This window comes from Pseudonaja textilis, chromosome 2, assembly GCF_049901715.1.
Source record: "Pseudonaja textilis isolate UNSWEBS1 chromosome 2, rPseTex1.2, whole genome shotgun sequence".
Lineage (NCBI taxonomy): Eukaryota > Metazoa > Chordata > Lepidosauria > Squamata > Elapidae > Pseudonaja > Pseudonaja textilis.
The window spans coordinates 227,871,218-227,883,698 of NC_141991.1; the positions used below are offsets into that span (position 1 = coordinate 227,871,218).

At 37.8% G+C, this 12,481-nt stretch overlaps 1 protein-coding gene across 1 annotated transcript in view; it reads left to right on the top strand.

Moving 5' to 3' along the window:
- CD180 (CD180 molecule) overlaps positions 1–12,016 on the top strand; it is a 37,938-nt gene extending 25,922 nt beyond the window's left edge. Inside the window, exons 4-6 of the mRNA XM_026714418.2 lie at positions 960–1,077; positions 7,362–7,528; positions 9,550–12,016. Of these exons, the coding sequence (XP_026570203.2) occupies positions 960–1,077; positions 7,362–7,528; positions 9,550–11,266 (2,002 nt within the window). The 3' untranslated portion in view covers positions 11,267–12,016. The remainder of the gene's footprint in view (positions 1–959; positions 1,078–7,361; positions 7,529–9,549) is intronic.
- Positions 12,017–12,481: the final 465 nt, after the last annotated feature.

A 12,481-nucleotide genomic window follows, 5' to 3' on the forward strand; every position in this document is an offset into this window, starting at 1 on the left:
TTGCTACTCCTAAATTGAATCTCTGACTTATGAAAATGAAAGATTAAAATCACAACAGCTTGCTGGATGATTCTTCTTTCTTTTAGGGAAGAAAATAGAATTTTATAGATTTCAACTTCTTTGACACACCCTATGCACACAAATAACATGGCCCTTTACAACCAGATGCAGACTCGAACTTCATTTTTTCACCACAAACATTCTAATAATGGTGAAAGTATTTTCCTTAAAGATGTTATTAGTAATAGTTAGTGATTTTGTCACTTTTATTCTCTGGCACAATAATCATTATATCCTTTGTTCTCAAATACTGCTTGATATGTCTCTGGATTAGATAATTTGAACAAATATGGAAGCAAAAAAAATTTATTAGGGGATTCCTAACAAAAACCTATGCCTTTGTCTGCCAGCAAACCATGATTCATGCCATGGTATTCCATTTTGTCCTCTCATGTTTCCCAGTCCTTTGTTGCAGGTTCACTGATTAGACTTAGTCCTCAATCACTTATTTGGATCCCTCTAATAGGTTATTGGGGGATCTCTAAAATCCAAACCTAAACAATTGTATCCCTACCCCTACCCTAAATACAAAAGTAGTGATCTTTTCAAGAAATAATATGCTCAGAGAACTCAGTTATTTAAGGACACCCATTTTATACTTGGAATGTCATTCTACACAGACGAAGATATTTTAAGATTGGCTGCAAAATACAGCGCATTTCTCACAAGGTTGTGAAATTTTCCAATAATTAATGGCAAAAATGGTACAAGAGAAACCAAAAGTGATAAAAAGAGCAAGAGGAGGAACTGAAAATCATGCTTCACAAAAATCCTTTGGGTGTTAAGAGGAAACAACATCTTTTTCAGGCACTCTTTGGTCTCTCTTGAAGCATTAGATTCAAAATGCCTTTTCTGAACCCCATGCTAGAAAATTATTTTTCATCCGTCTTCCATTACAGGCGTGTGGAGAATCTAATCAAACCCTTAATGGTTTACTGCACATATTGCTGGCTTTTGATGGGGCTTTTAGGTCTTAGCTATGAAGTCTCCAAACCCCTCAATCAGATGTGCACTGAGGTGAGTGATCACTTATTTGTCTTTCTATGGGGAGAAAAGTAGCTTCAAGAAAGAATCAATAATTAATTTGGGAGCAGTGAATACTTGCATGCTAACACTGGGTCATTGAAGGGCTGAAAGTCCTCTGGTGGGTCTAACGGGAAAAATACACAAATAAATGCAGTCTTTTAGGACCATATTTGCTGTACAGAAAGAAAATTTGCTTCACCTCCCCCCAAAATCAGACTGACTTTGAGCCCATTGTTATAGTTAATTGTGATTCTATTTTATTAGTTTCATATTCACAGTGATGCATGTTAGCTAGGTAGAATCATGTGCCTGCTTAGAAGCAGATACCATTTTGAAATTCCCACATGGGCAATTCGAGGCAATAAACAAACAAGCAAGCAAGCAGGTTGAGGTGGTCTATCTCTTCTTTATTTTTGGCCAAGAACCTTAAAACAAATAGGACCAATGGAGATTGGAGATGAGAGAAGATCTGCTGTTTAAGACACCATGTGGAGTTTTCAGGCACCATTTCGAATTGGCATGTGCAAGGAACATTTGCCAAATGCTGCTGGACTAAGAGGGGCTAGGAGGAAAACAGACCATTGGCACTTTTTATCTACGTGCACCAGGGGCTCTTGAACAGGTGCTTAGCTTTATAAGCAGTTTATATGCACCTCATTTCTGTACAACTAGACCTTGGGGTGTGATGCTTCTCATGGCACACTTACGCTCACTAACACAGACATTTTTTACAGCTGTTACAGAAAAGGCTAGCGGCCTCAGGTTCCCTCTGGCTTTTTGAGTTGATCAAGTGATTGCTTTCTTGATATTTGCCAAATAAAAATAAAAAAACAATCCACACCAACCCAGGATGAAAAAAAGAAAATGACTTGGCACATATATGAATGGTGGTAATGAAGTATACCTGCACTTGGACTTTCAGAAAGTTGTATGTGCTTCAGTCCACTCACAGTTTGATCTTTTATCATGGCTAGTTCTTTGTCATAAAAGAATTCTGCTCTGTATAAACCTTAAAATCTGAATATATAGACTTTAAAACACTGACAATTGACAAACGTTAAGGAAGAGTTGCAAGGTGATCAAGTAGATTATGGCAGAGGATCAAACTAGATTATAATTCCAGGGGCATCTGAAGTGAGGGTCACTGGCTTCAACTAGGTAATCAAAGGGTCACCCTCTTTCGTTGTATGTGTCATGCATTGTCCACATATAAAAAGGGAGCAGGGCTTTGAAGTTTAGTTTTTCCCACCAATTGAAATCTGTAACTGTTGCTTTGAATGCTCCTGCAGTAATTATCTGCATTATTTAAAAAAAAATGATTAGAATTTCCTGGGGGCTGTTTTAGACTATGACTCAGTGCTCCAACCTGGTCTAGATATAAACATCAAAATCCAGGACTAGGAACCAAACACTCTGGTATCTTCAAGCTTGGTTGTGGATAACTCACAACAGTGATATTACATGGCAATATACAAGACTTGATTAGTGTTTATATCTTGCTGCAGTCAAAGTCAGCTCTCAGCAGTTTGCATAACTTTAGTAGGCAGAACTAAAATAACGTTTGATGATAAAATTAATATAAACAGTCACAATAATTAAAATAAAATCAAAACTCCAAACTCCAATTAACCATAAATACAGGGAGGGTCCAGTCTAATGAGAATGGTATTTGGAAGAGCTCCATCTTCAGCATTTTCTTGAATGTACTTTGGAAAAGAGCCAGGCTAACCTCCAACTCCTTTTACTTCCTCAAAAGTGGGGGAGCTAAGAATAATTTCTCCCAACATGACTAATAAGTCAGGCAGATTTGGGGGGGCGGGGGGAACTAAGCAGTGCTGCAGCTACCCATTTTTGTCCTTGGCTGCAGGAGCAAAGAGTAACATTTGAAGGACAATGATGTATATCTGATCAGCATTAAATTTATTACAAGAATTAGATCCTGAATCATCAACCAAGTACCCTTCCTCTCTGTATTTTAAGAAAATATCTATAGAAAGAGATTGGTAACAGGTTTATACATGTTAGACATTAAATATTAATTTATTCTTTTAAATTATATTACCATTTTCTATAGCAAGGCTGAATTTACTCTCATATTAGTCTATTCAAAGGTCTGATTTCCCTTACCATATTTAAATATTTTCCTTTTACTAGCCCAGAAAATATTTCCCATAGTAGTTGAGTATCTGAAAATAACCCAAAAATGTTACAAATGAAATTTTGAATATAGATTATATGATCACACAAAAAAACTGTTTTTATTCCTTTAGCTTCCCAGCAGGCATATTGCATTTTTCTTTTTCTGTTTTGACTTGCACTGATATTGTCTCATTTTGCTATGAATACAGGCAACTGATACCATGCTTAGGGCACTCAAAGTACCACCACCACCCCCGCTTTTTTTTTTTGCAGTCCCTCACTAACCAAACCAGGCAAACTAGTCACTTAATCCAATTTTCCATCTACTTTCATCAGTTTGGCGTTCACCCATGAAGAGAACTTTAAGTCAAAACCCCAGAAGGAATTGTAGATTGACAATGCTACGGCTCCTTCTCCAGTAATTCCAGAACACTTTACTGAGCTCCTGGGTATATTCAGTTTATGCTAGACTACAATAGGGGAATATTTCAAAAAGTACCAATTGTTCCCATAGGTCACAAGGATCTATTCTCCAACTTTTCCTGTCTTTGAAGTACCCTGAAACTTTTTTATACATACATTGACTTCAGTAGTTTTCCTGTTCAAAAACAAAGTGCTCTTAGGGTTTTATTTGGGGAGTTTTCCATTCTGAAAAGTTAGCCACAACAAGAGTTTGGTTGATGTGCGTCTTCTAGCAGAAATATCTAAATGAAGTATCAGATGAAAAGACCTCTCTCTGTCCCCCATACAAATTCCTATTTTTCAAAAAGAATGTTATGCCACATCAATTTATAATAATCTACAGGTGAAAGTCAAAAAATTAGAATATCGTGCAAAAGTTCATTTATTTCAGTAATGCAACTTAAAAGGTGAAACTAGTATATGAGAAAGACTCATTACATGCAAAGCAAGTTGGTTCAAGCTGTGATGTGTCATAATTGAGATGATTATGGCTTACAGCTCATGAAAACCCCAAATCCACGATCTTAGAAAATTAGAATATTGTGAAAAGATTCAATAGTCTAGGCTCAAAGTGTCCCACTCTAATCAGCTAATTAAGCCATAACACCTGCAAAGAGTTCCTGACCTTTAAATGGTCTCTCAGTCTGGTTCAGTAGGAATCACAATCATGGGAAAGACTGCTGACCTGACAGTTGTGCAGAAAGCCATCATTGACTCCCTTCCTAAGGAGGGAAAGCCTCAAAAGGTAATTGCAAAAGAAGTTGGATGTTCCCAAAGTGCTGTATCAAAGCACATTAATAGAAAGTTATGTGGAAGGGAAAATTGTGGAAGAAAAAGGTGCACAAGCAGCAGGGATGACCACAGCCTGGAGAGGATTGTCAGGAAAAGGCCATTCAAAAGTGTTGGGGACTTTCACAAGGAGTGAACTAAGGCTGGAGTCAGTGCATCAAGAAACACCACACACAGACAGATCCTGGATATGGGCTTCAAATGTCGTATTCCTTTTGCATGATATTTTAATTTTTTGTTTCACTTGTTTATGTATTGACTTAAATGTTCCATGAAATCAGTTTGATCTGCTCCTAAATTCATAGCCTCAGTAACAGCAGGTGGAAAATCCATTGATATCTAGATAAGAAATATTTAGAGTCAATTTTATCATATTTATTTTCTAGAGTTTTTTTTCTTACTTACATGAATGAATGAATGAATATGATGTTACATTTCCTCAAGTGTAATGAATATTACATTTCCACAACAACTCAAAAAATAGCTTAGAGTGAGTAATTTTCAGAAAAGCAAATGCCCACAGGGGGAAAATAGGGGCTCCTTAACATTGAAAACATAGGAAGGAAAATCAGCTCCCAGAAAAGACAAGCAAGAAAGACTCTTTCTGATCCAGGTGATCATTGGTTCTGTCTATTCTTCCATCATGAATTCCTTCGTTCCATCTTCTGTCTTCTAAACCTGCTGTGATGGGCTAGTGAATTTGCAACTTTCTGTGAGAGCAAATTCTTTGGATGGCTGAGGCTGGCCCCAACAAATGTATTTGCTGGAGACTGTGATTTCTTACATTGTCATTTTCCATAGGATGCTTTTTGCAGGTGCCATCTAAAACAGTGCAGCAGTACTTATTTGCAGTAGATCAAGTTGCTCTATAGTATCTAGATAAGGTATTTTGAATGGAAAGAAATTAAAACTATTAAAAATGCTTTATAGAAATAAATGTCTTAGTTATGCTCTTTCTATTCACTTTCTAATGATATTTCTAATTGTTCTCTTCCTGACAGGAAAATTATATCCTAGCTAAAGAAAATTGTGTTCTGTGACTATTGTATTTAGCAACGTTTTCTCCAAGATTTTGAGAAATTCACACTAGAATTGAATGCAGTGTGTTTTACTTACATAGTTATTTATTGTGCAACATGGGAAATCCATAAGCAGTTACAATATTTTGAGAAATGTTTTCAAGGTCACGCACACATTGTATAACGATAATTTTTCAATCATTTATCATTAGTTGAACTGTCAACTTATTTTGAATTTTCTGCATTAAAAATGTGTAGAAAGCCTATATGTGAGACTACTATTTCACATTGAGCTCTTCAATGTACATAAGACACTATCAAAAACCCGTGTAAGCCAATGTCATAACAGTGTATGAAATAATGAACTTTCATTATTACTCATCTGGTTGTTGTTTTGTCTATAATACTGATGGTCTTCTTTGTCTTTTTAAAATTGTCACTATTATATGGCAGCAGCAACAGACAAATGGCAGTAATATAAATTTTAGTGACATGTCAATAACTGAGAAAAATACTGTTAGCATTAATTTTTAAAAGAAATGTTAAACAGAGAGATGAAATGTCATTCTGTGATCCTTTTTATTCATTCCAAAAGGTAATTGGTGTAACCTTTATAATTTATCCTCCCTCCACATAAGTAATGAAAGTTTACATCAGATTTCTGGCAGTATCATTTCTGATGATAGCTCTGTTTTGTCCCTGATAGATAAAAAAAGAGTTAGGGTTAGGTTTCAGATTTGTTTTGTTGGCATATTTAGCTACATGTTAGCAAATTTACTTAAAATACAATGTTTTTATTAAAACATAAAACTGGAGAGATACATATAATACAGGGGTGTCAAACTCAATTTCATTGAGGGCCGCATCAGGGTTGTGTTTGACCTTGGGGTCTTGCATGGGTATGGCCAGGGTGGGTGTGACCAGCTCGACGTCACTCATGTCAGGGATGCCTGTGGTGGCCCGAGCACTCTGCCAGCGGAAACAGATACCTGAGCTCTGTTCTAGCTGCAACAGCCTCCTGCATCCCTCTGCCAATGAAAACGGAGCTCGGGAGAGCTGTGTACAGCCCTCCTGAGCTCCGTTTTCACTGTGGGCCGGCCCTTGTTGTTTCCAGGGTGGGCTTGTGGGACAGATCTAAGCACCCCATGGGCCAGATCTGGCCCCCAGGCCTTGAGTTTGACACCCCTGATATCAGGGGTGGGATTCAGCCAGTAGTACTACTGGTTCAGTGACTACGTTTTGTGCTGTGCGCACATGTAAAAAAAAAAATCAGCTGAGGCGCCCAGAGAGCTGAAAAGCATTTGAAAAGCCTCTTTTTCCCTGCTTTTTCAACCTCAGCTGTGCCGCGCAAAGCAGCTGAGGTTGAAAAAGCAGGAAATAAAGGTCACGTAAGAGCCCGGGCAGGTGGGTGGGCCAAACAGCAGCAAACACAGAACCATTTCAGTGTCTGCTGCTCTTCAGAGCTACCAGCTCCATATAACCAGGCAGAACTGGTAGCATCCCACCCATACCTGATATAATATATTCAGATATATTGGTAGTCCTCAATTTAGAAACATTCGTTAAATGACTTTCAAACTTGCAATGACACTGAAAAAAGTTTACACTTCTAAAACCATCGCAACAACTCCAAAATCATGTTATCAAGCTTTTGGTGCTTGGCAACCAGCATGTATTTATGGTGGTTGTATTATCCAGGGGGCTTGGGATTACATTTGCAACTTTTATAGGCATAGGCTTCTGACAGGCAAAGTCAATGAGGAAAGTTTCATTTAACCACTGCATGATTCACTTAACAACTATAGTAGGCTCAAGAACTACTTGTATTGATATACTGGTATCTAACTTGATATATAATTTTTACAGATTTTCATTAACAAAAGCTACAGTTGTGAAGGTTTAGGACTGAGAGAGCTTCCAGAACAACTTCCTTTCACGACTGAAGTTCTTGATTTCAGCTTCAACGTCCTACATCTGCTTCAGCAATCAACATTCAGCAGGCTGAAGGCCCTAGTGCACTTAGATTTAACAAGGTTGGTTGAATGTTTATACTGCCCAATTGCAGAATGATCTGGGAAATTTCACAAAGTTAAAACAAACAACACTGTATAAAAAGAACAACATGGCATCCTTCTACAGCATCCCCATTTAAAGGCATTCACTCAAAGGCTCAATCAAGACCCAGAAAAACTGGTTTTAAAGAATTTCTTGAGAACGGGCAAAGTGGGGGACACATGAATTTCCCATGGGAAGCTATTGAAATAGATAGATGCTGCAACAGAGAGGGTTCACCTTCTGCATTTGTTAAATTAGTAACACCGTTGTTAAGTGAATCTGGCTTCCCCATTGGCTTTGCTTGTCAGAAGCTAGATAGCATCACTTTCCTGACAGGACCTGAAGCAAGCCGACTCTATTGGAGCACACAGGCTGAACAGACACTATAGGAAATAGACTTAGGTTCTGTCACCCCTTCAAAATTTCAAGATGGTTCACATCACTATTATTCCCCACCATTTTATCTTCACAATAATTCTATGAGGTAAACCAATCTGAGAGAAAATGGCAGAGTAAAAATTCCTTAGTGAACCATGATAGTTAAATATGGAATTGAACTCAAGTCTGCTGGGATCTATTCCAACTACTACACGGAGTTCTCGACTTACAAGAGTTCTTTTAGTGAGAGTTCAAAGTTACAATGGCACTGAAGAAAGTGACTTCTGGCCATTTTTCACACTTCTGACCCTTTCAGCATCCCCATGGTCATGTGATTTACCCTCGGATACTTGACAATTTATAATGCATGCAGTGTCCCTGTGTTATGGGATTCGCCTTTTGTAACCTTCTGACAAGCAGAGTCAATTGGGGAAGCCAGATTCACTTAACAATGGTGTTACTAATTTAACAAATGCATCGATTCACCTAACAAATGTAGCAAGAAAAGTCATAAAATGAGGAAAAACACACTTAACAAATTTCTCATTTAGCAACATAAATTTTGGGTTCAATTGTGGTTGTAAGTCAAGGACTATCTATACGAGGGGTCTCAAACTCAATTTACCTGGGGACCGCTGGAGGCAGAGTCTGGGTGAGGCTGGGCCGCATAAGGGATTCCACAAAAATAACGTCATTTTCGCTTCCGCCACATGTGGAAATGACGTCATTTCCGCTTCCGTTACAAGCAAAATGACATCATTTCCGCTTCCATTACAAGCAAAATGACATCATTTCCACTTCCGTTACAAGCTTAGTGTGCATGAAGTTGGTGTAGCTTAGCCTAGCACTGAATGTCAGCCACGATGAGGAACGGTGGGTGGGACTTCCTTCAGAGGTCCATTCCCCCTGCGGGCCGCACTAATATTATACTTTCATATCACAGTGGGGGCCACAGGATATCATCCTGCAGGCCGCAATTGGCCCGTGGGCCACGAGTTTGAGACCCCTGATCTATACTCTATTTTTTTTCCATATCTTTTTTTATGCTCTCGGGTTTTTTCATATATATTGCTCTGGTGGATGAAGTTCTAAATGTCTCAATAATAGTGGCAATAATCTTCAAGAATTATAGTTCTAGAAAACCTGAAAACCTGCAGCTGTTGGTAATAAAGGCATTGACTCTGAATGTGTAGATTTATGTACACTTGCCAACATGGTAGCTTTTATTTCTTGTAATATTTGACATTAGCTTTAAAATGTTATCAGAAATTGTCCTGTACTTTTATGTAGAAATTCCATTTCCTACAGTGTTTTTCAAGGATTCAGCCAAGAAAACAAATTTGAATAAATTTTAATCAGAATTTGCAAGCTTGTAACACTCTTCCTGAACCTGTAATTGATAGGTATTTGTGTTGTGTAAGCAGACATATCATGATGCGCTTAGATAACCATCTAAAATCTGTCAGTGTTGATTGGGTCCCTAAATTGATTTAAAAAATAATATGCTTCATTTTGCTACCTAGTTACCTAATGACCTGCTAAAACAAAAATAGGGCTTCTATTTCAATTATATCCACAGTTGTGCTTTGTTTTAATGCCAGATTTTGTTTTGTTTTAAAAGGTGTCAGATTAATTGGGTATATGAAGGCACTTTCGAAAACAATATTTTCCTGGAGACCGTTGTCTTTACTGGAAATAATCTTCTCTTTCTGGCCTCAACGGCATTTACGGGTCCTCAGTGTCTGAAGCATCTTGATCTAACCCAAACAGGGATCACTAAATTAGCATTTATCCCATTGCAGGATCTAAACAACATAGAAACACTGTTACTAGGAAGCAACCATATCCAAACATTGGAGGTGCTACCGGATTTTCCAACTAGAAAGCTCAAACACTTGGATTTACAGATGAACAATATACAAACAATATCAACTAGAGGCATAGAGGCATTAAAACAAGCTAACAATCTAACCCTCAGTCTTAGGGACAACAAGATTATGCACATAGAATCCAAGGCTTTTAGTTCATTTTCTTTCTACAGCTTGGACTTTGGCAGTTGTAGTAATATTTCAGTGATCTTGGATGGATTGCAAGGTGTCAGCACTGCTATCCTCTGGCTTGGCTCTTTTTGGGGTGTAGACAGCCTTCCCATTCAAAAAACCACACTGCAAGGCATATGCAACTTCTCTGTAGACTATCTCACTCTGCAGTATCACTCTTTCCTAGAACCTTCTGGTGACACTTTCCAATGTTTATCCAAACTGAAAAGATTGGACTTGATCCATACCTCCCTTTCTGAGCTACGGAGCCTTCCTCAGATGAATTTACTGAAAGAAATAAATCTCAGTTGGAATGACTTTTTGAATCTCTGCGACATTGACTTTTCTGCTTTTCCTTCTCTTACCCATCTCTATATCCGGCAGAATTATAACACAATGAACTTGAGTTTTGGATGTTTGGAATCCTTGTCAAAGCTTCAACACCTTGATTTGAGTGGGAGTAAAATAGAAAGCCTAGACTGCTGCAGCAACCAACTTCGTGGTCTAATTGGATTGCAACACCTCAATTTAAGCCACAATAGAAAACTTTCATTCCATAACACAGCATTTAATGAATGTCCTAACCTGAAAGTTCTTGATCTCTCCTTTACACGTATTACCATCAATAATTCTCAAGGCCCATTCCACAATCTACATTCTTTGCAGATCCTGAACCTTTCTTTCTCTCATATTGATACAAGCAAGCAGAATATTTTGCAAGGTCTCAGCAGCCTTATTGTCCTAAATATGAATGGAAATATCTTCAAATCTGGCACCATTTTGAATGACAACTTTCTTCAGAAAGCACCCAATCTAGAGGTGTTAACTTTAGCTTCTTGCCAGTTGATGGTTATAGAAGCTAAAGCATTTTCTGCCCTCAGCGCATTAAAACATGTGGATCTGAAGCATAACAATCTTACTGCATTCTGTTCAGATGTGTTTTCCAGCCTCAGGAACATTTATCTCAATTTTGCCAATAATAGGATCCATATTATCCCACATGATTTGTTGACTGGACTATCTGGCCAGAGTATAATCAATTTAAGTTACAATCCACTGGAATGCACCTGTTCTAATATTGGATTATTAACTTGGTACAAGCAGAACATAGATAAAATTGAAGATTCTGAACAGACTTTGTGTGCTGAGCCTAAATCACTAGCAGGCACTAAACTTTTCTCTATAAATCTGTCCTGTAGATATAGCACTGCAAAAATAGCATTGATTACTCTTGTTGTGATAATAGTAATTGTAGTGACCTTCATTTTGATTATGTATGCTTTAAAGCAAAAATTTTAACAGATAGAAGCTTTTGAGAGAAAGGAAGGAAGGAGGGATTTTTTAAAATATACGAATATATTTCTTAATAGAAGGGCATTTTCTAACATCAATGGGAGTTTCTTTTCCTTTTTATATCAATACTGCATCAGTTAATTCTGACAACATGGATTTGGGGAGAAAATGATTGCAAAGGAGGGAAATCAGTTGTTTAGTATTGCATTTTCCAACTGTTGTATGTCTGATTTCATTCTCTCAATGTGTTAGGATAGATTACCCCAGGCCCTCATTGTTGTGACAAATAGGTGAAGAACATAGTAATGTAATATTCTTGAAAACAGGAGAGAACTCAACTTTCCAATTGATTTAATTATGTAAAAATATGAAGATTGCATGCCCTTAGTTGTCTCTGAAACCTTTTTTTTAGGTTAGAACATTAGAACAGTGATACTGAACCTATGACATGCATGTCAGAGGTGGCACACCATGACTGTCAACCCTGAAGCTGGCCTGGCCAAAGCCATCTTGGGCTTCAGTGCTGCCACACTGGAGCTGAGGGTTAGGGAGTGGGGATTAGAGATAGCTGGAACTGTGTAGTCAAAATAAAATACTTGGGAACCAAGGACATTCTCACATCTGGTCAGAGGAAGTGATGTCACTGGACCTTCAGACAGCACCTTGATTGGATCATGTGAATGTTTAGGATTGAGAGAAAAACTTTTACTCCAGATATGTGCCAATATATTTCCAATAAAGCTATTCTTTGAGGAATCTACTTGCCTTGGAGTGTTGCTTGAAATGGATTTATTACTTGGAACCCTGACATTTAACCGGCTCTGAAAAGTCCCACGGATTTTCACCTAATTAAAAGTAAAAGGTTTTGGTGACATGCCAATGTTCACCATTACCCAGCGAAAACTATTCTTTAAAGCACCCTCGGTCTTCACACAATTTTTGAGGCTATAGAAGTCGTGCTCTTGCGCAGACTCTGGAACCTCCAAAAACTAGTTTGTTTTACTCATATTTCATTGCTGTAATTGACATTTCTTTATATAAAAAACACAGCACCATATGTGATTGGACTGTAGTTTTAAAAACATATTTAAAAATAAATATGTAGGGAATTATTTCTTTTTTGTTCAAGGATGAGGATGGCGGTGACATGCCAACAGAATCAAGTTAGTGTTTTTTCCAAATTTTTGACATGCCAAGCCCCAAAGGTTCACCATCATTGTA